Source organism: Acomys russatus, chromosome 4 (genome assembly GCF_903995435.1).
Source record: "Acomys russatus chromosome 4, mAcoRus1.1, whole genome shotgun sequence".
Taxonomy (NCBI): domain Eukaryota; kingdom Metazoa; phylum Chordata; class Mammalia; order Rodentia; family Muridae; genus Acomys; species Acomys russatus.
The window spans coordinates 55,577,497-55,605,221 of NC_067140.1; the positions used below are offsets into that span (position 1 = coordinate 55,577,497).

A 27,725-nucleotide genomic window follows, 5' to 3' on the forward strand; every position below is an offset into this window, starting at 1 on the left:
TAGCCTGGTGCCTGCAGATAACCGAAGCATAGACTAAGATAATCTTTCATTTTCATGTTCCCACCTCAGGTTATTTTCCAGAGCGATTCTAATAATCTATAAAAAAATTATACTAGTGAAAACATGAAGGCTCTATAAATCTTCCTGTATGCAGTGAGAGGCACAATTAGAGTCAGTTCACATGGCTTTTTTCAAGCAGCAGTCTATAGTCATCTTTTTCTTTTTTTTTTTTGAGACAGGGTTCCCTTGTGTAGCCTTGGCTGTCCTAGTCCTAGACTCACTTTGTAGACCAGGCTGGCCCGGAACTCACAGTGATCCACCTGCCTCTGCCTTCCAAGTGTTGGGATTAAAGGCATGCGCCACCATGCCCGGCCTAAACTCATCTTTTTATAAGATTTCCTTTTTATTTTATGTATATAGTATTTTGTCTGCATATGTTCGCACACAAGAAGAGGACATCTGATCCCATGAGACTACAGTTATAGACGACTGTGAGCTGCCAAGTGGGTGCTGGGATGAACCCTGGACCTCTGCAAGAACAGCCAGTGCTCTTAACAACTGAGCCATCTCTCCAGCTCCAATACACAATTTTGGTTATGGAGTCAGACTGACACACCTATGCAGCATTTAAAAATTATATAAGGTAAAGAAATAGAGTACCTACAGAGTTACTCTAGCACACTGACATAAGGGTAAATAGACATAAAAGCAGTAAATCACAATGTAAAATGAGTTTTAACCCATGGGTTCTGGTAAAGGGTATGGTGGCACATACCTGAAACAGAAGGATCTCCATGAGTTTGATGCCAGCATGATCTACACAGCAAGTTCTAGGGCAGCTAGGGCTACACGGAGGCAGTCTCCACTACCACTCCGGCCCCTACTCCCCAAAACAAACAAACAACCAAACAAACAAACATTCCACTAACATCAGAGAGCTCTCACCCCTTTAGGCTCTTCTTGACAAAGTCATCTGATTTCTGAAAACTATTTCCTAGATGACAAAAATCAGGATGCTACAAAACATAGTTAAAGTAACTGGTAAATACTCACAGACATGACTGTCAGTGAAGAAACTACTTTGAAGTTAGTACCAGGTTAACCACTAAGCTAGACAGGCCCATTCTTTGCATTCAGAAACTTACTTTTTTAAAGGCATATACCATGGACATCAAACTATATCTTGGAGGGCCCTAGTTTGACAAGATTAAAAAAACTCTGCACTCCCAAGGAAAGTTTTACCAGTTTATCCTTGAATTTTACTTTATTACTTTCTCCTTTCTTCCTCAAAATAATTTTTTTTGGGGGGGTGACAGTGTCATAGTATGTTTATTAAGGAAGGATACATTTGTTGGGTGGTGGTATGCACACAACTTTAATCCCAACACCTGGGAGGCAGAGGCAGGCAGATCTCTAGTTTGAGGCCAGTCTGGTCTACAGAGTGAGTTCCAGGCCAGTTAGGGCTGCACAGTGAGGCACTGTCTTCTCAGCGATGTGTCTCAGAAATGAAAGGAACATAAGAAGGTCAATGGCTCATTTTAAAATTTGATATATATATATTCCCCCCCCCCCCCTAACTATAGCCCAGGCTGGCCTGGGACTCAAAATAACACTCTTGCCTCAGCCTCCTGAATGCTGGGATTACAGATGTGGCCACTGTGCCAGGCTATTTTCCTTTTTAATTTTGAATTCATCATCCACTTCAATTTTTCAGAATTTTACTTAACTTACAGCATCGTTTTTATGATTAAAATACAAAGCAAGTTAACAACAACAAACACTGTGAGGTAACTTCCAGTTTACAAGTGTATTGCCATGGAAACAGGCTAGTATGAATGGAAACCTGGACCATCACAGGGCCTCAGAAAAATAACAATAATAAGGTTTCAAATAAAAATTAACTACGGAGCTGGGAGTGGGGAGAGGGGGTAGTAGTGGTGGTCGCACACGCCTTCAATCCCAGCATTCAGGAAGCAGAGACAGGCGAATCTGTGAGTTCAAGGCCAGCCTGGTATACAGAGCAAGTTCCAGGACAGCCAGGGCTACAAAGAGGAACCATGTCTTGGAAAACAAAAGCAAAATCGACTTAGGTTTTTAAGGCTCAATTAGAGTCTAAAGATGCCCTAATGCTCCACGGCAGCACTGAGACTGCTCTGGTCCAAAACGTCCTCTCCTGTGTAACATCCAACAAAGGCCTAGGGCTTTTAGAGGGTGACTCAAGAAGCCTCGCATCTGAACCCCAAGTGGGATGACAGGGAAAGTAATTGAGTATGTGACAGAAAGGCAGGCAAAAGGTGATGGAACATGTCTTGTTATGGTGCTGTGGCTGGCCTCAAACTTGCCCCTAGAATGCTGGAATTTTAAGCTATCATGACCAGTTCCAGGGTGAAATTGCTTCTTTTGGGGATCAATTATGTACTGAAAAGACAGCTTCTGATGAGGTACATTTCATATAGCCAAAATCTGCCTACAATCAATGGAATTTAATCACAGAAAATAAGGATAAGACAAATCTTGAGTTGGAGCTTTTAAAGAAGTTAGTTTCCATTCTGGACTATATTGTCAGATTATTTATAAGCAAAATATCTATAGCCTCTGACAAGTTCCGTTTTACTTAATACATTTTGGGATGATAATACAAGCCAATATTCTAAGAGTTCTGACTAGACAAGACAAAATACTTGAAGACAACAGTGTAATCTGAATGCCCTCTAGGGGCTGGAGAGAAGTCACACATGGCTTGCTGGAATAGCAAGCTCCTGGCTGGGTGGGTGGGGTGTAGTCAGACACGCCTTGGCCTCACTCTCACTCTCTAAGTCCCCTCTGCACCAAAATACTCAAACAGTGCTAGGCATGAATGGGTGGAGCAAAGGCTTCCTGAATGACTGAAAAGGCATACTATCACCATGAAAACAACAAACAAAATCCACACTACAGGCATTTCCCCCATGTTTCCCAAAGGGTTACCCAAACTGCTCAGGTAACTGGCATGGAGGAGATGAGTGGGATCCATCTGGTAAAGGTCAAGGGGCAGGAAGAAGGGAGGCAAAGGTCAACTCATCTCAGAGCAAAGACCTTGTGAATGGCTCCTCGGATCACATACAGGTCACATGTTCTGAATGCTGCCAGGACATCCTGGCCAAATAGTCTTTAGTCTCAGTCAGACTTTTTCCTGGAAGGATCCCTCATAAATAAGTCGTGTATGAAGGGAATGCAAATGGCTTTTTATAGCTTTTGTTTACACTGGCTGACCTTTGAGCCACAGGGCTTTTGAGTTGAAACTACAATTTTTTTCTTTTGATGTCTTTTCACTAATAATAATGAAAATATTTGGCAAGTATGCCTTTTGTTTTGAAAATCACCTGTTTTTTTCTCTATTTTAAGATGCTACTTAGAATGTCTTCTTACAGGGAAATGTGCTAGGCCAGAAGAGCACACTGGAATCTGTGAAACTGTAGTTAAGGACAGCTGTGAGGTGCCATGTGAGTGCTGGAAATTGATCTTTTTCTTTCTTTTTTTTTCGAGACAGGGTTTCTCTGTGTAGCCTTGGCCATCCTGGACTCACTTTGTAGACCAGGCTGGCCTCGAACTCACAGCGATCCACCTGCCTCTGCCTCCACCTCCTGAGTGCTGGGATTAAAGGCGTGCGCAACCACGCCCGGCTTGATCTTTTTCAAGAACAGCACATGGACTTAACAGGCTGAGCCATTCCCAGCACATAGAAACATGTTTTCAAAACCACTGGCACCACTGGTGCCAACAAACTCTTCTTATTAAGTTAATTAGGAGATTAGCTGAGTATGATGGTTCATGCCTGTAATTCTGGCACTCAAGAAGAGCCTGAGGCAAGAGGATTACTGTAAGTTCTAGGCCAGCCTGGGCTACATATCAAGACCTTTAAAATAAAAACAGCAATAATTAAAAAAACAAACAAAAAATCTTAACACAGAAAGAAATGGCGGAAGCAGCAGCTCAATGTGGAAGAGCCTGCTGAGTTATCATGAAGGCCTGCATTTGAATTCTCTACCATCCACACAAACAGCAGGGTGCAGTGACACATCTCTGTAGCCCAGCACCAGCACTGGTGGACAGAGACAAGCAGAGCCCAGGGCTTGCTGGCCAGCTAACCCAAGAGTAAGATTCTGGCCCATTGAGAGACCCTGTTTAAAAAATAAAGTGAAGGAGTGACATAGACACGACACCACACACTGCCCTATGGCCTCTGAGTACATGTGCACACACACACCTACACCTTCTTTTTCTTTTTCTTTCTCTCCCTTCCCTCCCCACAGGAATTGGGCCAGTTAGATCAGCTGTAAACTTAGTCATTAAATGTCAACATGTTAGAGATCTACAGTGAGAGACCCGGATTCAGACAAAGCAAGAGCACCAGCCATCCAAAGACAGTCTGAGTTATATGAGACCATGTCTCAAGAAAGCAAACAAACAAGTAAAATTATAATAATATGGAAATAAAAGAAATTAATGAACATAAATAGCTGGGTGGTTAGTTTTCTTCTCAAGCCTTGAAAGGCATGTAAGTACACAAAGTCAGGACCATACTTTATTCACACTGTAAGATCTAAATTATTTCCTTTAAATTTGTTTTTCTCAATTAAAAAAAAATTTAATTAGCTCAAAGCAGGTATGGTGGCACACACCTTTAATCCTCGCACTCAGTAGGCAGAAGCAGGCAGATCTATGTGAGTTCAAGGCCAGCTTGTCTACAGAGTGAGTTCCAAGACAGCCCTGTCTCAAAAAACAAAAACAGCAAAATAAAACAAAATCTGGTTAGGCTGCATACCAAGTGTATGCAGTGCCCCAAGAGGCCAGAAGAGGGTGTCAGATTCTTTGGGACTGAATTTATAGGCTGTAGTGAGCCACCATTTGGGGCTGAGAATTGAACCCAGGTCCTCTGGAAAAACAGTGAGTAAATACTCTTAACCACTGTGCTGTCTCTCCAGCCCTTCTACCACAGTTCTCAATCCCCAAATGTAAGGAAGAACATAAGAAGGAGGTTTAAGCCGGGGTGGCGCACGCCTTTAATCCCAGCACTCGAGAGGCAGAGACAGGCTCTGCCTCTGTGAGTTCGAGGGCAGCCTGGTCTACAAAGCGAGTCCAGGACAGCCAGGGATACAAAGAGAAAACCTGTCTCAAAAAACCAAAAAGGCGGGGGGGGGGGGGGGGGGCGCAGTTAACAGACTTATCAGCAGAAGAATTTGGCTTTCTCTTTGAGGAGAGCAGTCACCAGACTCTGTTTAGCACACAGGACATGTAAACCCCTAACACTTAACATGTATTTGAAATTTCATGAGCTCCTAACAGCTGGGAGAGGTACTATGACTGAGAAGCTACTAACAGAATAGATTGAACTGTAATTTGTCACATTGTTCTATATCTACAATACTAAATAAAAAGCAGAAAGCTCAGAGAAAATTAAATGCAAAAACAAATAAAAAATCAACTCAAAGCAAACTTTCAGAGCTAGCACTTGTCTTGCACACGCTAAGAGAGCCACTGAGCTATGTCTTTAGCCTAATGCAGCTTTGGGAACATTTTTCTTCATAGGCATTGATATCTCTTCCTTGGGGATCTTTATTCATACTCAGAAATCTTTTTATTGCCGTAGTATCAATGGCTGTAATCCCAGCATTCCAGAAGTGGAGGCAGGGGTTAGCAAGAGTATAGGGCCAGCATAAACTACCTGTGATCTGTCTTTATCCTCACTCTTAAGAAGAAAACACTTAGCCAGGCGTGGTGGCGCATGCCTTTAATCCCAGCACTCAGGAGGCAGAGGCAGGTGGATTGCTGTGAGTTCAAGGCCAGCCTGGTCTCCAAAGTGAGTCCAGGATGGCCAAGGATACACAGAGAAACCCTGTCTTGAAAAAGCAAAAAAAAAAAGAAGAAGAAAACACTTTTACTTTGCAAAATAGTAAGTATGTTGAAGTGAGGGGGAAAAAAATGGCTGTGTGGTGACTCCTCCCTGTAATCCTAGCATTCGGGAAGAAGCAAAGGGTTACTGCAGATTCAAGGCCAGCCTGGCTTACAGAGCCAGTTCTAGGACAGCAGGGGCTACACAGCCACATCATTTCCTATTCGTGTTCTCTTTCTTTGATCTGAATCACTATGAGCAGATTTAGCAGTCTTTGAATAGAGGTGCTAGCTGCATGTGGCAGTGAACATCTACAACCCTGGAGCTGGAAAGGCCAAGATAGGAGGATACCTAGATTTTGCTATCTAGGTATTTATGGTTGTTTGAACAGAAACGGCCCCCATAGATTCTCTTGTTGTAGGAAGTACGTCACTGTGGAGGCAGGCCCTGAAGTCTCGCATATGCTCAACCTACACCCAGTGTGGCACACAATCTCTCCCTACTGTTTGCAGATCACGATATAGAACTTTCAGCTCCTTCTCCAACACACTATGCTTTTCCAATCAGTGACCTCCAGGTTCAGTGAGAGTCAGTGAAGCAATGTGGTGAGAGAAACATGTCATGTCAACCTCTGACCTCAATATATACATGCAAAAGGTAGGTATGCTATCCTGGCTACTTAATAATCTAAGAAGCACTGGCTTAACAAAACAAAACAACTCAGCATTTAAAGCACTAGAGGAAAATTGAAAGAATTTTTGTAATTCCATTAACATTACCTGGTCTGAAAATCAGCAACCATGTCCCGTCTCTCTGAGATCTTGGATGAGCCATCTAGCCTCATGTAGGTATGCTTCCTGTAAACCATGTATTCCTGCCAACCAGGGTAAAAGGACACAAAAAGCCTGACATCAGTCACTGCATTCTAATATCCATACTAGGCTTGAGTTATTATATACAGAACGGGGAGGAAATGATTGTAAAAGTGTAATAATTGAGTTTATTGTTCTTGTATGGAATTCAAGATCAACCTGTAACCTCAAATCAATCTCAACTTAAAAACTAACCCAATACAGATTTTTACAAGCCTTATAAAAACTCCCCCACATAAAAACAAGATCCCCAAACAAAAATGGCTTTTCAGTCACTAAGCATAATTTTCCAAAGCGTGTACACAACCAGTTTCCTTTCAGTGATTAACATTTACACCAGTGTCCCTTGGCCCCACCCTTGGCAAATCCCTGCTGATTAAAGTTCTTGAATTTACAGTCTTGGTATCATAGTGAAACCGATGACAAAGTAATTTCCCCGAGTTGAGCATATTCCTCACATAACCGGTGAGAGAAATCACAACTTTAAGAATAAAGAAAAGATTTTAAGAGATCCAACTGGAAGGATGTTTCCCCCCTCCCAAAAGTTGTGGTTACATAGAGAGGAAGATCAAATTCATACTGACTTTCCCTTTTGTTAACCAAGATTACATTACAAAAAGTCCTCTGTAGAAAAGTTCATGTCCAGAGCTCAACAGGGCATCCCAGTTATAAACAGACATACATGTGGCCACTGAGGTGGCACAGGCTTGCATTCCTAGGCCTTGGGAGATGGCAACAGAAAGATCAAGAGTTTTAGGTACCACCTCAGCTACATAGCAAATGCAAGGCCAGCCTGGGAGTCGGAAAGTAGGTAGGTAGAAGGTGAGGCTGAGGTTGGTTGAAAACATGAAATGGGAAACAGGAAACAAGTAATTAATAAGGGTTTTTGTTTTTGATATCAGGCCTTACTATATAGCCCTGGAACTCTGTGTATCTTAAGGAGATCTGCCTGCTTCTGCCCCTGAATGCTAGGATTAGAGGTTTGCACCACACTGGGCCAATAATAATTTTTAAATAACTTTGGTATATTATATTTATTACTCGCTACCAGTAGTCTGTTACTTGATAAAATTCTTAGGTATATACAAGAAAAAACAAAAACAAAGCCACCAGTATATATGTGTTAGGTTCTGGGGAGTCGGTGACTATATCTATTAATAACCATAGCTAAGGTAAACTGTATATCGTTTCTAATGTAAATTTTCTCTATTGGAAAAGACTAATCAGCCAGGCCTGTGGAACAGCTCTGTAAGTCCAGCCACTTCGGAGGCTAAAAATCAAGGTAGTAAGTTCAAGGCTGCCTGGGCTACTGAGTAAGCTGAATACTAGTTTGGGCTGCTCAATGAGACTATATTTTATAATAAAATATTTAAGGAGAACCAAGGCTATAGTTAAGTGACTATTTCAATCCTTAGCACTACAAAACTCAATTAACCAAGACCAAAAGGCTAGTAAATTCTCCATTTTGGAAATATTTATATTGGTTTCCTGTGGCAGTAACGATCTTTTCCATGCTGTAACTTTCTTGCATAGTATGTGAGCACATTGGAGTAAGACTACACATAACAGCAAATAAAATCCTAGTGAACATACAACCTAAGGAGATTAAACATATACTAATGAAGAATGAGTAGATCTCTGAAGAAATCAAGATGAACATAACAGGGCCTGAGAGCACCCACACAGAGAGGCTCACAGTGATGGCCTCTAACTCCTATCCTAAGGGATCTGACACTCTCTTGAGGCCTCTTAGCAACCTACCTCACACTAGCCCCCTTCCCCATAAAAATAATAATATTTAAAAACCATTTTGAAAATGAAAAGCCAGTTATTTCCTTTCACAACAAACAACACCCCCCCCCCACAAAACCAAAACAAAACAAAAAACAAAAACAAAACCCTGCTCTTAGAATCAAATGGAAATGAAGGCTAAACCAAAACCCTGAGTTGCTGCAGGTAATCCCAAGAGGAAAGGCTATAGCTGTAAGTGCCAAAACTAAGAACTCAGAGAGCTTACTTTTCTTCTAGGACCCTAAGATGCATCATTAAGTCATTTCACAGAAAAATATTAAAGAATCAATGTAACAAACAGTTGGCTATTTGAAAAGATACAATTGACAAACCTTTAGCTAAATTAACTAAAAGAAAGAGGGAAAGATTCAAATTAATAAAATTGGAGATGAAAAAAAGAAATATTACAATACACGCCAGCGAAATTCAGAAAATCATTGGGCCTTCTCTTGAGGTTAGACTAAAAAATAAATAATCAACAAAATACTGGCACACTGAATTCAAGAACACATTTTAAAAATCATTCACCATTACCAAGTTGGGTTTAGAGATATGATCATGGTTCAATACTTGAAAGCCAATTAATGTGACAGATAAACGGACTCAAGGGACAGGAATTCCATGTTATCGTAAAAAGTGTAGAAAGGCTCTTGGGACTGGAGTGATGGCTCAGCAGTTAAGATCACTTGTTGTTTTCAAAGAAGACTATAGTGAGAATTTTGATTTCTTAAAAAACAAAACAAAACAAACAAACAAAAACCCGTTAATTATGGGGCTGGAGAGATGGCTCAGAGATTAAGAGCACTGACTGCTCTTCCAGAGTTCCTGAGTTCAATTCCCAGCATCCACATGGTGGCTTCCAACCATCTATAGTGTGATCTGATGCCCTCTTCTGGTGTATATATATAAGAAACAAAACAAACACTCAGTTATGTTGTATGATCTTTTTGTTTTAATCCCAGGTGTGGGATATGGGGCTGCTTCAGATTGTCCACCGATGCTATGATTTGTCTCATGCACTAGCAGGGGAGTGATTTTTGCCAGCTGCAGATAGTTTACATTTGGATCTCTGGAGATTCTTGAGAGGGTATAAATGCCAAAGCCCAGAGAGGGGCACAGGCACTCCAAAGAAGGCTGCTGTTCCCTCCCCTCTGCTGCTCCTGGTTGCTGTTGTTGGAGGAGGAAAAGTTGGAAATCTCCTGACTATGAAGATTGGGCTTGCCCCAAGGAAACTGATAATGAGCAGGAAGTTTAAGAGACCTTTTACCCCCTTTGCCCTCTAACCTTCTTTCTCTCCCATCTAGTTTTGGGGTGTTGGAAGGGATTGACTGAGGTGAAGAAGGGTGGTAGATATAATATCCCGAATCAAATAGCTTAAAAAAAAAAAAAAAAAAGATGCCAAGAGAAGACCATGTTTGATTCACAGCATACACATGGTGGCTCACAACCATCTTTAATTCCAGATCCAGGGAGATCCAAAGCCCTCTTCTGACTTCCCCAGGCACCAGGCATGCATACGGTTCATATACACACATAGCCTTAGAAAAGGAAAGATTTTTGCGGCTTTTACTAAACCCATTGTGTATCACTCTGTTAACTAAAAAAGAAATTCAGGGGACTGGAGAGATGGCTCAGAGGTTAAGAGCACTGGCAGTTCTTCTGAAGGTCCTGAGTTCAATTCCCAGCAACCACATGGTGGCTCACAGCCATCAATGATAAGATCTGGTGCCCTCTTCTGGTGGGCAGGCCCCTATGCAGGCAGGATGTTTGGTATATATAATAAATAAATCTTATTTGAAAAAAAAAAAAAGTTCATACGTGTATGTGTTTTGGCTACATATTTGTCCTGTGAAACTACATTTGTGGGGTGCTGGCATAGGCCAAAAGAGGGTGTAAGATCCCCTGGGGCTGGAGTCAGAGACAGTTGTGAACTGCCATGTGGGTGCTGGGAATTAAGCCTGGTCCTCTAGAAGAGCTGCCAGTGGTCTAAGAGCTGAGCCATCTTCTCTCTAGCACCTCTCTTCGTAACTCTTCACAGCTGGCAACCACCACTTCACCTGTCATTTCCCTAGCTCTCAGGATGAGGCAGGTACACAAGAACTAAAAAAGCTCATTGTAGGATTAGTACTTATATTGTTTTGGGTACTGGCTCCATTTGGTCTGAGCAGAGCATAAGAGGTACTATAGTTCTTTCAGTTGAACTGCTGCTATTAGAGCCTTACTGTACCACCAAACATGGCTGAGGATATCGCTTACCTAGAATACATAAAGCCCTAGGTTCCACTTTCTAAGCTGTATGTGGGAAAATGGGAGACCAGGGTAAACACCAACTAATCAAAAGAAAACAGTGGCTTAATCACCTCTCTTATGATAAAACTTGTTAGGATTTTCCCATCCTTTATACATAGGTGATGTCATGAAACAAATCAGAAAGTTTGTCAGGTTTAGAAAGTACCCAAAATCTAAGCACTGTATGAAATCTAAGACTTAAAGAGATAAAACTGACCTCAGATGTTGCTTCTTACATCTCTTGCTTTTAAAAGTTGTCAAATTATTGAAAGGAGCGTGGCCTCAAAATGGATAAACTCCCTGCAAAATCCACCAAACTAACTGTGGCTTCCAAAGAACCCAAAACCTTCTCACTCCTTTTTAAAATGTTTCATTATTTTCTTTTCTTTTTGAGGGTGGAACGGAGGTCATCAGGCTGCGAGGCAAGTGCCCTTACCTGCTGAATCATCTCACTGACCCAACCTTCCCTTTCGCTATGTCCATTCCTTCTGTATCACCTATCTTAGACGGGAATGACCATGGTTAATATCTTCTTGTTACTCCTTGAAGTAGCTGGCTAGAACACAGAGCCTTTCATATATTAAACCCAAAGAAACATAGCAGCCCTTTACATAGTTCTGATGACCAGATACCTTAGCCTCTTGCAACTCTCCTGTAAGACACTTCACAATGGTGGCGTGTGATTATTGCTCTTGTTCTATTGTTTCTGTCTACGACCTCCTCTTCCACAAATAAGTCATCGGTCAAACAAGAAACTAGAGAGAACCTAAACATGTTTCAATAACTATACCAGAAATGCATTACACCAGGTCTTTGATGGCTAGTCCAGTGGTGAGCCATGGCTGTACACTGCCTCAGGAGATTTTAATTATCCTAATTCTCAGACCTCATTCTCCAATGTCTGCAATATATAATCAAGAGGAGAACCATCAAATCTACCTCTGCTTGAATAGCTTTCCCCAGAATTTTATATTAAAAAAATCTGAATCTTCAATCCTGACTTCTTTACAGAATTCAGATATTTCCAAGGCCGGGATCTCTTTTAAAACAATGGAATTTCTTCTCTAATGAAAGAAAAGTATTCTACTTCATTGGCTAGGGGAGAAAACAGAAGTCCTCTGCATTATTGGGGAAGGGGGGCACTCTGCTCCTTTTGTAGAACGTAAAACCACAAAGAAGAGTTGGGGGGGGGGCGTTCCCAGTAACCATGGCTGATATTAGAAGGTATGTCAAGGACTCCTAGGTCCCCAAGGTTCCTTCTCCTACCTCCAGCAGGTCTATCATCCTGGTCATCTGAGAGTAGATAAGGACCCTATGTCCTTGAGACTTGAGCCGAGTCAACAGGACATCAAGGGCATACAGCTTTCCACTGTCAGTGATGAGGCTCTCCTTGCCTGGGGAGAAAAAAGGGGTAGAGGAGAAACTTTAATTGAAGCAATAAATCACCCACTGTAAAGCTGTATGCAGCTAAAATGTCTATAATCAGGATGCTTGTCTTCATGAGAGAGCGTGCTCTAGCAGTGGAATGGAGGGCCCTGTTAACCCTGACTGCAGGAGTGCCTGCAAAAGCACACCCTGAACGAGGTGGAGACTGCCTCTCAGCTGATGACACCTAGTAGATGTTTGGTTCAAAGTACTACTGAAGAGATACCAAGTATACCAAGTTATCTGCCAGTGATAATGTCTTAAGTAATCTTGAGACTCTACTGCTTTGTTTATTTATCTCTAGAAACAGGTTTCTTCTAATTCTGTGATTGTGGTGGTTTCAGTGAGACTCAGATGAGTGCTTGGTCCTAGTCAGCAGCACTGTTTGGGAAACATTAGCAGGAGTGGCCTTGTTAGAGGAAGTGTCCAAAGGCCAAATCAGGCTTAGTCTCTTCCTATCTCTGCTTCCAACTTATAGGAAAGATGTAAGCTCTCCACTATTGCTCCAGCACTATGTCTGCCTGCTCAGCTGATCATGGACTCACTTTCTAAAACTGTGAGCAGCCAATTAAATGCTTCTCTCATCATGGTGTCTCTTCATAGCAACAGAGCAGTAGCTAGGACAGTGGCTATGTCCTAAAAGCATGGAAATAGACAGAGACAAGGGCAGCTGTCTAGAGAGAATGTAAACACCGAGAAATGCAAATAGACGTGTCCACGCTTCATAACCTTCAGTACCTGGCTATCAATTCCAGGGCTGTGTGCCTAGTATGTGCTCTTGCAATGAGCCTAACTTCCAGCTTTTCAGAAAGAACAGACTTTGAGTTTCTGTGAAATGAAACTGCTTTTGCTCACTAGTGCTTTCTCCTTCCTCTGTCTTATGAAACACATTTCACCCTGAGATCTTTTAAGAATACTTAACTCCTAAGTTTTCATCTTATCCATTCAGGACCATTCACTCACATCATATTCCAGGAAGGAGAGTTTCCTGTTTGCAGACCGTTCATAAACATGCCCTGAACAATTGCTGCGTTAAGAGAGGAAGAAAGGAGGCTTGAGGGGTTGCATAAGAATATATATGGAAGTGGCTGGGGAACACAAGAAAAAGAAGAGAAATAATAATAAAGAGAATTTTACACTGGCTACTGTTCCTAAAAAGCAAAAGAAAAAACTCAGTCAGACTGTCCATCCTTAGTTTCCTGGGTGAAACCATGCTTGTTCTACAGAACTGCAAAGGTCAACTATTGACAGTAGTCCAAGAGTTCTCAACTGTCATTCTTGCCACTATTTGCCAAGTACACAATTATTGTCTACACTGAACAGAACGGATGTGCTGACACCACCATAACAAATCACCAGCTGCTCTGTTTTTGCTACAAAGCTACGGGTCCTGGATGTTTACTCCTCTGCACTGCAGCCGCCTTTTCCCACCTTCGGAATGCTGCCAGGACACATCACCCTCCCCTCCCACCGCTGTGGTCCACACCTTTGTTCAGCCTCTTTGTTTGCTCCTGTTTAGATTACTGAAATGCTCTTCTCTTTGCTGTCTCCTTACCAGCACAATCAAATGACTGCAGCAGGACAGGAGTGAGTGCTCAGCTTTCTCCCTGGCACCAGACAAGGAGGCCAGTGGAAATTCCAAGTCTGATCAGACAGCAATGATTTCTGAACAACTCAAGACATTCCCTTCTCCTCAGAACTCCTCCTCTTCTGGATTGTCAGGAGTCTCTTGATTTTGATAGCTTTTACTATTTCCCTCAGAGCTAGTCATATTTTTCTTTCCCTCTTTTTGAAGCCAGACATTTTCTAGTTACTGAATGGGAGTAGGTAAGCTAAGCTCTTCTTATTTTTATAGCCTGCTTATATCCTCTCTCCATTCAGACACACTCCTTCAGAACAAACAGAGCACACATACATCTATACGGTGTCTAGAGTCCGAGAGGCATCAACTGACTTTGTAATAAATGATTTATTTATTTTTATGTGTATGTGTGCTGGCTAGTTTTATGTCAATTTGGCACAAACTAGAGTATCAGAGAGCAGAGAACCTTAGTTGAGAATATGCCTTCGTAAGATCCAGCTGTAGGGCTGGGCGGTGGTGGTGCATGTCTTTAATCAAGCACTCGGGAGGCAGAGGCAGGTGGATCCTGAGTTTGAGGCCAGCCTGGTCTACAAAGAGAGTCCAGGACAGGCAAGGCTACACAGAGAAACCCTATCTCAAAAAACAAAAACAACAACAACAAAAACCAAACCCAAAAATAAAAGATCCAGCTGTAGAGAACTTTCTTAATTAATGATTAATAGGGGAGGGGTCAGCCTATTGTGGGCAGCGCCACCCCTGGGCTGGTGGTCATAGAGGAGCAAAGCCATGCTGAGCAAGCCAGTAAGCTGCATTCCTTTAGGGCCTCTGCATCAGCTCCTGCCCCCAGGTGCCTGCCCTGCCGAGGTCCTGGTTCTGACCTCTACAGATGACCAGCAACATAGAAGCATAAACCAAATTGCTTTGATAATGGTGTTTCATCACAGCAATAAGACAGTATGAATACTGCCTACATGTTTGTATATATACCATGTATGTACCTGGTACCATGGAGGTCAGAGGAGAGCATCAGAAATCTTGGAACTGGTTATTTGAACTGGAAAGTAAACCTGGGTCCTCTGTAGGAGCAGCAAATTCTCTTCACTTGGGAACCACCTCTCCAGCCCCGTATTAACTGACTTCAAAACCATGATAAAAAATGGTCTTGACACTTCCCTGTTTGCCAAGGTTTCTTCAGTTTGGTAACTAGAATGAACTGATTGATGCTAGTGTGAGAGAGGTGCCCAGGTAAACACACACACATGCATGCACTCAAAGACGGACTCAAACACACAGAAGCAGCAAGCACTGTCACTGTATAGTTGAGGGAGGTGGACTAGATTTGGGTTGCTTTTGCTTTTGCTTGGGGTCAAACATATGGCTCATATTTGCACGGTAAGTGCTACATCAGTGAGCTACACCCTTAGACCAACCTGGACCTTTCTGGACTGTTTGGAAAGAAATGGCCCCAAAGAAGCAGACTTGAGCTAAGAGGTTAAAATACATCAACAACCAAAATTATCTAAGTCTCTAGTAAGTGTGCTTACAGAACAAATCAGTGTCCATCATTTCTCCTCAGTGAGAAATGCAGAAAAACAGGTTTCTTTTACTGTCCACGCTGGTATCTTTGGGGCCTGGAATAGTTATTCAATTTTTAAAGGAGTTACCAAGGTGCACTGTACAAAAGCACTGTCTGTGGCTAAGCAGGGCAAAGAGCCAGGAGAAGCATAATACCCAAGAAATGAATCTGCCCAGTTAACCCAGTCCCAGGCCTTTTTTCCTTTTCCTCCCTTCCTTCCTTCCTTTCTTTTTTTAGTTTTTGGCTTTTTCAAGACAGCATTTCTCTGTGTAGCCTTGGCTGTCCTGGACTCACTTTATAGACCAGGCTGGCCTGGAACTCACAGAGATCCACCTGCCTCTGCTTCCTTGAGTGATGGAATCACAGGTGAGCACTACCTTCCGTTATAACAGGACCTGAACGGATATTGAAACAGCCAGATCTATCTATCCTTTCATAATCTTGTCTGCAACCCTATGGTATTTATACTTAACTACAGGTTCTTACTGTCTATGGCTTAGGACCCTGTTCAGTGACAAAAGGATTTAATATCGCTCTTTTCCAAGGAAAGAAACCCTCTGAAAGGCCTGCAGAAACAATCAAAGTATGAAATTTTGTTTAGTCTTTCAAAGAATGCAGAAGACTGAACCTTTCTCAGGGAAACAAAAATGTAAAAGTATAGAAGAAATAAAATCCAGGTTCAAATGATGCCCTCCCTGCCCCCACCCCGCCCCAGCAGTCCACAGAGCACAATGGGGTCAGTGAGGAGCTTGTTGGTTCTCACAGTAAACAGCCAGTGAGGCTGGTGCTTTTTATCGATGCGAAAAGAACTCAGACACTTCCTGCTATTTAAACAAGGTCCATTTTTCTTTCAAAGAACAGGAAAAGCCACAAGAGATTCCCACAGCACCAGCAATAAGCCTTTCTACTCCTATACTGGGAACTAAAGAGCCAGAATGAAGGAAAAGGCGATACAGGCCGTCTTGCGTCTTTTGGTACCCATCCTTCCTTCCCACCTGCATGTCTGAGTGTCCGTTCTGTCCTGCTCTATGCTTAGGCTTTCCCCTTAACTTTCAAACACTTTTACCTACTGCTCTTGTGTATTCTACAAATCACTTCTGAGGTCATATGCAATGCAGCTTTCATATATCCAGACACCTTACAGTTAAAGCATTCCAAAGGCCACCAGCAGGATGACAAAGCCTTCAGACAAGGAACAAAGACAAACAGGCCCTCCACATTGGAATCAGCTGTCACTTACAGCAGATGCTCCCTTCTGAAAGCACAGTCCTAGTATGCTTCCATTAAATTCACTAGCAATACAAATGAAGATACCTGAGTATCTAGACACCAAACTAACACTGCAGTAGCTCTAAGCTGCATCCTGCCAGCAGGTGTAAACTGTATCAGTCTATGAGCTCTGGGTTCAGCTTCCTTAAGTGCAGTCGCACTAAAGCAAAGATGAAAACGAGTTTCCTTTCAACCCTGGACCTTGACCCTAGGGGGTCTGGGAATCTGCTAGTGTTCTGGCACAAAACACCCTGTTTTTCCTCTTGCTATCATTTAGATCTCTAAACCGTGTGCAAGACACTGTTTATGCTACTTAAACTAGGCTCTCTGGGAGTGACGACACTCTCATTCATTCCACTGGCAATGGCACAAGACAACTGCACTCATTCGACCTGAAGCCTTTCCTAAACTTTGTGGGGTGTTTTTTGGGGGGTGGTGTCTCTGGTGGGGTTGAAACCTGGGCCTTGTGCATACTAGATAAGCACTCTACCTATGAGCACCCCAACCTCCTTCCTTACTACTCTCTTATCAAAGAAAAGTACTCAAGAACAAATCTAAAAACATATCTTTTACATCTTTCCACTCAAGACACAAATTACTTATTTTTGCCTATAAATTATAGTTGGGAGGAAAGACAGAAACCCCACAAATTCTGAATACCAAACTATCAAACTATCACATGAGCTTTCTCCCCCACTCTTCTCTTGACAAAAGCTGGGACCATGTTCCAAGGGAGCAGAAAACTCACCTGGAATTCTGATGAACGACCAGCCGTTCTGGGGCCTGATACTCCACAGCCCTCCAGCTGGCTCTGGGAAGAACTGGGACCTGCGGTTCAGCCAATCTGTAGCCAGCTCAGGAGCCCCATTCAACAAACACTGCTTGGCAGCGAGACTCCCTCCTTCCTTCAGAACTCCTCTCTCATACTCTGCACTTCTATCATTACAGTAGGAATCCAACGGCACTGCGGTGACCTGCAGGCAAAATTCACAGACAATAAAATGATTCTTTTGCATTTTTCACACACATCAAGCCTTTGAGATAAATCAACATTTTTTTTTTTCTTCTGAGACAGGATCTCATATAGCACAGGCTGGCCTCCAAATTCTCAAAGAAGCCAAGGATGACCTTCAACAACGGATCCTACTCCTTCCATCTATCCAATGTGGGGCTATAGGCAAAATTCAGGCTTGTGAATGGTGGTGACTTTTACCCCTATACCCAGAACTCCGAAGTCAGATCAATGTAGACAAATCAGACAATCTCAGGCTGCTGCCCTTTAATTTCCTCTTGTAACAAAGTACGATAATACAAAGAACTGACTCTGAGAGCTTCTCTGGGTAAAATGGTAATCTCTCATAAAGTAAACCTACAGCCAAAAGATTAAAAAAAAAAAAAAAACACAACAAAACAAAAAACAAACCTGGGGTATGTGGATAGATTAGGATGCTAGTCTCACAATATTTAGCACCCACACTCATTACTAGATGCTGTTCTTGACGAACTACTATTGGCCACGCATACTCGTGATGGAGGCCAGAAAGGGAGCTGGTGATAGACAGGCATCATTAAAGGACTACAGTGTTTGTCCGGCACACCTGAAGCTATCATGAATGCTTTCGTGGCAAAATTCCTTTCCTTATCAATTTTTCTCATGGGCAAACCTAATGGAGAAGAAGAGAAACCTTCTTTCAAGCCATGCTACAGAAGGAATCTGGGACATAGGGGATAGAGAGAAGCAATCACCAGCAAGCACCAGGATTTATTTCCCGGCTAGGGCAGAGACTACTTATGTCGTCATATACTGCCAACTAGTAAAACTAAAATGCGGCCCTAATGGAGAAAGGCTCTTTGCCAACTTAGAAACACAGGTTTCATCTCCTTCAGCTGTCTGTGAAGTCATCTGGGAAGAAGCCCGTTGAACATAACCTCTTGTTAAAAAGTAAAGGCGGTGGTGATCAACCAAGTCTAAGATGATGAAAAACCTAAAAGCTCATTCAATATAAGCAGAAAACTACTCAAACAAAGCTGAACAGTAAACAAAAAGATGGGGAACAAGAACCAAGGTGCGGGAGAGCTCAGAACACAGAGCATTTGTTGCACCAAGTTTGGCGGTTCTATCATTTCATAGGAGACAAGGATTTAGGCAATCTGTTTTGCACCATGTTCAAGCAAGTCAACTTTTAGAGCAGTGATCCTCAAATTTGGAAGAGAGCAGATCACAGATGTGACTCTAGAGGAAGGGGAACCAATGACAAACACCTGCAGCCTATGACGCCAAGCCTAGACAACACTGCCAGCTGAAGGTGCGGTTGCAGCTGCTTCTAAGAGCCACAGAGTACACACACAGGAGCACATCAACAATCCCATTTGTCAACAGCAGAGGATAAACAGCACTAGCTGGCAGGTGGAGAAGTGAGTTTGTTAGAGAGCAGTGCCATCTATGGTTCAGCTGCAAAATTACCCAAGGCCAAGCAAAGGGCCAGCCCTAAAACTTGCTCAGGGTTAAACACGTCTACGCAGACAAGTACTAGGCGCTCTTGCTACTTTTGTTTCCTCCAGAATATTTTTGTTGTCATCTTCCTTCTCACTCACTTGTATTTTTAAATGAATACTTATAAAGATGAAAATACAAAGCAGGTTTATAAAAACCGCATCTCTCTGAAATGGCTTATCTATTTGGCAATCCTGCAGACTCTGGGCAGAGCAGATATCTATCAGATAGGATATGAGTCACATCACCTCAAATAGCTAGCAGCTATGCTTGTATAGCAGTGATTAAAGCAGGGTTTTGGCCTTAGGGGAAGGTTCTATATATATGTTCAAACAGCATGCTCTCTTGAATGAGTTAAACACTAAATTTTCCCTCTTGACTGCATCACCCTGCCCAAGTCAGGATGTGCTCATGTTAGGTAAGTGCTCTTCCACTGAGCTACATGCCTAGACACTATTGGTTTTGTGAGACTAATCTCTCATGTAGTCCACCAGGCCAGAAACTCATAATCCTCCTGCCCGAGCTTCTTGAGTTCTAGGATTATAGGCTTTGAGGTGCCATACTTGATACTGGAAATTAATACTGGTTTATTTTACACTTAATGACAACTCCTCTACCTTCTCCTTATTTTATGGTATAAAAGAGAGCCCAGACTGGAATTAAGACTTTGGGCCATAATGTCAAGATGGAAAGTCAGAAACATAAAGATGCTCAGAATGAAGGACAATGGAAGGATAGTGATGCGGGCAGAATGTTCTCCAGCTAAGGACTCAGCGTGGCACTCTTTTTTTTTGGGGGGGGGGGGTTCAAATACAGGGTCTCTCTGTGTAACAAGAGCCCTGATTATCCTGGACTCGATCTGTAGACCAGGCTGGCCTAGAATTCATAGTGATCCCCTTGCCTCTGGGATCAAAGGCATGAGTCACCACATCTGGTTGAGACACAATTCTTAGTGACTTTTTTTTTTTTTTTCAGTTTTGATAGCTTTGGTGATGAGCCCTGGTTCAAGATATATGTGGGTTATAGAATATCAAGGTCTGAGTATGTGAGTAGTACACTTTGGAGATTCAAAAGAGCAAAAAAGTCCATTTCTACTTAGAATAAATCCTACTTCCAGGTTAACTCCATCCTAGACAGCTTTGCTCGTTTTACAAACCCGGATGGGGTAGACAGAGTGGCAATGAGTCATGACACAACATTCTTCCCTCCACACAAATGGAAATGCATACTGTGCTTAGTCCAGGCATGTCCGACCTACAATTGCAGGCCAGATGCATTCATGGATAGCCACAAATAAAAAAACCCCAACTCTTTTGTACATGACAGCATATCACAGTGTCAAAAGGTTTTGTCCCTTGCAACTCCCACACCTTAAGCCCATGCCTTGCTTCATTAATCTCCTAAGTTGCTGTAGTTTGAGGAACTGCTTCATCAAGCATTTAGGGCGTCCTTCCTGACATGCACGCGCCTGGTCCAGCTATGGGAGAATGACTGCTCCAAACATTTCTGGGCTTTGCTAAGATGAATGCCCAGGATCTCCCTTACTCTACTAACCTTGTAGAACTATTCCTCAGCTATTGATAAATAACCCCCTCCACAGTGACAGCCCAAAACAAGTACCAGGGAAATGACTTCTAGCAGTGGTAGGTTAGCCAAGACTCCAAGGAAAGCAATTTCTCTCTCCTTAACAAATGTTTAAAATCAGTAGAATGAAAGGCATCTTAGGAAATGTCCCTGTTTGGCTCCAGGACTGATAATGAAAGATAAAGCCTAGTTATGTGTGTATAATATATTCAGACAGGGTGAGAATCCTCATGTCCTCAAACTTATGGTGTAATTATCCCAGACTCTACTGAGCCAGATGGAATCATCAACTAATTGAGCCACAATCCTATGACAACCTTTTAAAAAGCCTCAAAGCAGATGACAATGGCTTCCTTTCCCTTGACCCTGGTGCTGGGAACTGATCTACCTTGTCCATTAAAGTTTACAGCCTCTGACTTAATCAGAAGTAGCAACCACGTACCATGTAGTAATTCTCAAATCCACACATTTCAAGGTAAGGAAGTACTGGCATATGAAGGACAGGATCATGGATGGGTATTTTCCTGTTTTTATATATTCTTTTGACATAAGGTTTTACTATGTAATCAGTCTTGCCTTGAACTCACAAGCCTGCAATGACCGGCATCTCAAGTGAATGACAACCATGCCTAGCACCTTGCTTCCCCCCTCCCCAAGACAGGGTTTCTCTGTGTAACCTTGGCTGTCCTGGACTGGCTTTGTAGACCAGGTTGGCCTCAAACTCACAGTGATCCACCTGCCTCTGCCTCCCGAGTGCTGGGATTAAAGGTGTGCACCACGACTGCCCGGCTGCACCTTGCTTTTTAAAACTAAGATTGATATGTTTTTCAAAATCCAAACAGCTTAGAAAATATCCCTTGAATAATAGTTCATTTTTTACAGTCTTATCCATCTCATTTCTTCCCTCTTGTGGCACTTACTCGTGGACTGGCCACACACAAAAAAGATGGCAGCTCAGTGAGGAGGCAGCAACGAAGTGAGGAGGTAGCTGATCTCCGTTGATGGACGACCTGGTCTGAGTAGCCACTCACTGCTTTACAGTGGCTGCTGAAAACAAGAGACTTTTAAAAAAAGAGAGAAGCAAGTTAGTGTAAGGACAATTATTATTAATGAAGCAAAAGAGAAAATGTGCCACATACTAAACATTCAACTTAAAGATTTTTTTCCTTGGCCAATGCTATTAATTCTAAACAACCACTAATCAGAACCAAACATGCAATATAGTTGAGACCCATGTTAATTTCAAAATGTGGTTTTTATTAGTATACAGAATCAAGTATCATTTCTTTTTTCTTTTTTGGTTTTTTGAGATAGGGTTTCTCTGTGTAGCTTTGGCTGTCTTGGACTCACTTTGTAGACCAGGCTGGCCTCAAACTCACAGCTATCCACCTGACTCTGGTCCTGAGTACTGGGATTAAAGGCGTGCGCCACCACGCCCGGCCACTAATTAGAATTAGTACCATTTCTAATTCTACTTCCAGAAGAGGTATTTCAGACAAAATACTGTGTGTACTAGGTGGATTGCTGATTTGTTATAACTATGAATGCAAACGCAAACCATGATGATTAAGACTATTTTCTTCTAAATTTTCCCTTAAGGCAATATGGAATCAGGTGCTAACTTCTATGTTGTTCTGGCAAAGGTGGTTCTTTTTGAGACAGTGTCATATTAAGTAGCCTTTGATGACCCAGAATTCTTTATGTGGACCAAGCTAACCTTCAATTCACAGAGATCCACCTACCTCTACTTTCTGAGTTCTGGGATTACAGATGTGTGCCATCCCATCCTGCCAACAGTGACTCTCTGAGACAGAGTTGCACTATGCAACCATACTTGGCCTAGATATAACATACAAGGTAGACCAGGCTGGCCTCAAAACTTATGGCCATCTTCCTGTCACTGTCTCCCAAACGCTAAAGAATACAGACATATACCACCATGTTGTTTTTCTTACTCATACAGAGACAGGAACAGAAATGCTCACAAACAGGAAACAACCTCTCTTTAGTCTCCTTCAGATGATTTTTAAAAATGTAACGGAAGCCAAGTAGTGGTGGCACATGACTTTAATCCCAGCACTCAGGAGGCAGAGGAAGGTGGATCTCTGAGTTCAAGGCCAGCCTGGTCTACAGAGTAAGTTCCAGGACAGCCAAGGCTACACAGAAATACAGTCTTGAACAACAAAACAATGGGGCTGGTGAGATGGCTCAGTGATTAAAAGCACTGTCAACTCTTCCAGGTCCTGAGTTCAATTCCCAGCAACCACGTGGTGGTTCATGTCTATCTGTTTTTTAAAAAAAGGGATTTAGCTGGGCGTGGTGGTGTATGCCTTTAATCCCAGAAGTTGGGAGGCAGAGGCAGGAGGATCGCTGTGAGTTCGAGGCCAGCCTGGTCTACAAAGCAAGTCCAGGACAGCCAAGGTGAACACAGAGAGAAACCCTGTCTCAAAAAACAAAACAAGAACAAAAACAAAAGAGATTTGATGCCCTCTTCTGGAATGCAGGTGTACATACAGAGCATTCATACATACATAAATAAATTAAAATGAAAAATAAGAAAAACAAAACAAAAAGTTAACAACAGGCCCAGGTGGTGGGTGGGGCAAGCTTTTAACCTCAACAATCAGGAGACAAGGACAGGCAAATCTCTGAGAGTTCCAGGTTAGACTGATCTACAGAGCAAATTCCAGGACAGCCAAGACTACATAGAGAAACCCTGTCTTGAAAAATTGAAAAAGAAAGAGAAAAGAAAAAGAAAAAACTTAACCGAGGCTGGAGAAATAGCTCAGAGGTTAAGAACACTTGTTGGTCTACCAGGCAACCTGGGTTAGGTTCCCAGCCCACGCACTGAGGCTCACAGCATCTGTAGCTCCAATTCCAGGGGATCCAATACCCTCTCTTCTGGTCTCACACTTAATGCTCAGGCATACATGCAGGCAAAATATCCATACACACAGAAAATTAATCTGAAAAAAAAAAAAGCTTTCTAAAAAAATAATAAAAATTAAAAATACTAATTATTGGGTTGGGGATATTGCGTAGTTGGTATAATGCTTACCTAGCATGCACAAGCTCTTAAATTCAAACTGTAGCACAAATAAAAACTGGGCACGAAAGATGAAGACTAGTCATCAAGGTCACTCTTGGTTACATAGTTAGTTCTAGGCCAACTTGAGCTACATGAACCCATATTTCAAAGTAATGTGAACTTTTTTTTCCTTTTGGAGACAAGGTTTCTCTGTGTAGCCTGGCTGCCCTCGACTTGCTTTGTAGACCAGACTGGCTTGAACTACCAGCATGCCCGGCTAATATGAACTCTTTATTCATATTATTATATCAGGGACTGAGGATCTAGCTCAGAGTTAGAGTACTTGCCTATCACAAACAAGGTCCAAAACTATTTCCTAACAAGCTTTCCAGGCCAGCTAAGCTTTAGGTTCCTAGTAATGTGGATGCTCTGAGACTGCAGGCCCCACATATACTTCATTCAGGGTTATGAGGGTAGACCCATTTATCATTGGTTCTTCATTCTTGATTATGTCATTTGCTTGTTTTAGAAAATTTTTTGGCATAAGCTGGTAATCTAGATAACCATCTGGATGAAGATAAGACACAAGACAATTTGTGCCCTCCCCCCGTAAGGTTTATACTGGACTCACTTTGTAAACCAGGCTGGCTTTGAACTTAACAATGACCTGCCTGCCTCTGCCTCTATCTGCTGGGATTAAAAGCATAAGCTACCTCACCGGACGAATTTGTGCATTTATTTAAGGTCATAAAAAAAAAAAAAAAAAAAAAAGACCAAGATCACAAGAGTAACAAACACTGCAGGACTTCTTTGCTCAGTAACACATACAGTCTCATTTACTAATGTAGGTCTATTTTACACAGACGAACGCTCCTAAAGACACTGAGTTGCCGGGATCATTGTAAGACGTTGTCTCAAGCTGTCCAGTAGGACATACACATCATTATCTGCTTCTATGAACCACTCAGCATGTTCTAAATATAGTCATGGAAGGACTTGGCTTTTTTTTTTTTTTTAAGATTTTATTTATTTATTATTTATACAATATTCTGCCCCCATGTGTGCCTGCATGCCAGAAGAGGGCACCAGATCTCACTGAAGATGGTTGTGAGCCACCATGTGGTTGCTGGGAATTGAACTCAGGACCTTTAGAAGAACAGCCAGTACTCTTTAACCTCTGAGCCATCTCTCCAGCCCGACTTGGCTATTTTTAAGCAGAGGCCTGCAGTGGTTGGCCTGTGTGCACGACCGTCTCACTGCTGTTCTAGGGTGGCCCCAGTCTGTGGTCCTCTTAATTGAGCCTCCCAAGAGCAGAGATTGCCACACCCACTTGAGCCTTTCAGTGGTTTCCAGTCACTTTATTACAATAATAGGTTTACAGAGGTTTGACAAGCCTAGGCCCATGCAACTCTGGCCTGTTTTGACTTTTCTATAGATGCCAAGGGCTTTGTAACACCCACCAAAGACTTGTCTTTTAATACCACTATGTTCTTTTGCCAGCTGGTCACTGCACTAGAGTTCATCTGTCTCTTTATACTTTTACTTATCATCAGCTGAATGATTAATATGAAGATTATCCAACTGTCACCCTGTACTAATGAATGATGAGTATCTAGGTACACTTCCCCTGAAGTTTATTACTAATGCACAGACAAGTATTAAAAACGAAGCACCATGTTCTTTTGCATTATTTGTTGTTGTTTTCTTCTTGATTTCTCAGAAGTGTTCTTCTGATATTAGTAGTATCCTCCTGTGATTAGAGGAGACCAGACAGAGGCGATCAAATTCTGCTCATCTCAAGAGTAGTTCAGGACTGGTAGTTGGGACACCCATCTTTGGTTAGGTAGTTGAAGTAACTCAACAGCTAACCTAATGACATTTGGGTACTGACTGGCTTCTTACCAATACTACACACTATCTGCATTCCTAAACCGTCCTTATTTTCAGCATTCTCCTATAGTGAAATTCAGCAGAAAATTATTACAATTATAGACTATAAAAACACAAGGGAATAAACATTTTCTAGGTCTTCCTTCCAACAATGTAGTTATTATCTTAAAAAGGGATATAAGGAGCTGGAGAGATAGCTCAGTGGATAAGAGCTCTAGTTATTCTGCTCTTCCAGAGGATGTGGGTTCAATTTGGAGGCTCATAACTGTCTGTAACTCCAATCCCAGGGTGATGCCCTTTTCTGGGTTCCATCAGTACTGCATGAATGTGGTATTCAGATGTGCATACAGGAAAAAATACACTTATAAAATATAATTTAAAACTTATGAGGGCAGGAGAGATAGCTCAGATACCATCTGTTCTTCCAAAGGTCCTGAGTTCAATTCCTAGCAACCACATGGCAGCTCACAACCATCTGTAATGAGATCTGGTGCCCTCTTCTGGCTGGCAGGCACATAGACTATGTATAAATAATAAACAAAAAAAATTTTTTTAATTATAAATGAAATAATGTCAAAACACATTGTAGGGAATCAATAAAATATTGGGCTGGGCGTGGTGGCACATAACTTTAATTCCAGCCCTTGGGAGGTAGAGGCAGGTGGGTCTCTGAGTTTGAGGCCAGCCTGGTCTGCAGAGTGAGCTCCAGGAAAAGCCAGGGCCACAGAAAGAAACCCTTAAAAAGGAAAACAAACAAACAAACCCACCCAAAAAAACAAAAACAAAATAAATAAAAACAAATTTAGGTCACATTCTGGATAAAGTCTATCTAACAGTAATTCTATTTCTGAGTGGGCATTCCCAAATAAGAACATTTTTACTTGTCTCTGTCTGCCTGCCTGCCTGTCTGTCTGTCTGTCTCTCTCTCTCACACACACACATATATGCATGTATGATATATGTATATATTAGGTATTTTATTGGCAGTCACTAAGTCAACATAATTTGTATCTTTCTAATTCTAGATTTTAAAAAACTCACTTGTTAAAAATATTCACTATAAGCAGTGTTGTGGTGCATGTCTTTAATCTTAGCATTCAGGAGGCAGAAGCAGGTGGATATCTGTGAGTTTGAGGCTACTTTTGTCTACAAAGCGAGTCCAAGACAGCCACAGCTCCACAGAGAAACCCTGTCTCAAAAAACCAAAAAGCCATCGGGCATAGTGGCACATGCCTTTAATCCTAGGACTCTAGGACTCGGGAGGCAGAGGCAGGTGGATCACTGTGAGTTCGAGGGTAACTGGGTATACAAAGTGAAACCAGGACAGCCAAGGCTACACAGAGAAACCCTGTCCCGAGAAAAAAAAAGAAAAAAAAAAAAAAAAAAAAAAAAAAAAAAGATACTCTTTGGCACATCTGTCCCTGGATGTTTCTTACTCAGGAACAAGATAATCAAAACAAAGTAAACTTATAAGGGTAAACAATATTCAGTAGGCTAGAGAATTTGGCAGCTGATCAAATTAAAAGCCAAAAAACCACCAAAAAAAAAAAAAAAAAAAAAAAACCAACAACAACAACAACAAAAAACCACACACACACACACACAAAACAAAATAAATAAAAATATTCAGTATGTGACCTTTGCTTTACATAGGTCCTAACAATTTCTAAAATACTTTACTCAAACTATACTCAATGCAAAGGCAGCTCTGAAGCAAGGTGGGGCCAGCAGAGGAACAGCTGCAACATTATTTCTTTAGTCTATGTTGGCCATAATTTTATTTAAAGACAAAAGTAAACAATGTCACCAATGGGATGGTGGTTACTGGTTTTAACGGGACACACTATTTGCTATTCTGTTGTTCTGTGTTTCTGTTCTTTAATGCCATTCAGCTTACAAGCAATGAGTAGGTAAGGGCTACAGAGACCACTCAACAGGTAAAGGCACTTGCTGGGAAATCTAATGACCTGAGTACTATCTCCAGAAGCAACATGGTGGAAGGAGAGAAAGGATTCCTACAAGCTGTACTTTGACATCCACACATGCACAACAG

At 42.0% G+C, this 27,725-nt stretch overlaps 1 protein-coding gene across 1 annotated transcript in view; it reads right to left on the reverse strand.

Annotated features, from left to right (window-relative positions):
* Nucleotides 1–27,725, reverse strand: part of Ino80 (INO80 complex ATPase subunit) — a 97,158-nt gene that overhangs the window by 18,822 nt on the left and 50,611 nt on the right. The window contains 4 exon segments of the mRNA XM_051144413.1: nt 6,652–6,746; nt 12,091–12,218; nt 17,425–17,650; nt 21,675–21,815. Coding sequence (XP_051000370.1) covers nt 6,652–6,746; nt 12,091–12,218; nt 17,425–17,650; nt 21,675–21,815 — 590 coding nt within the window.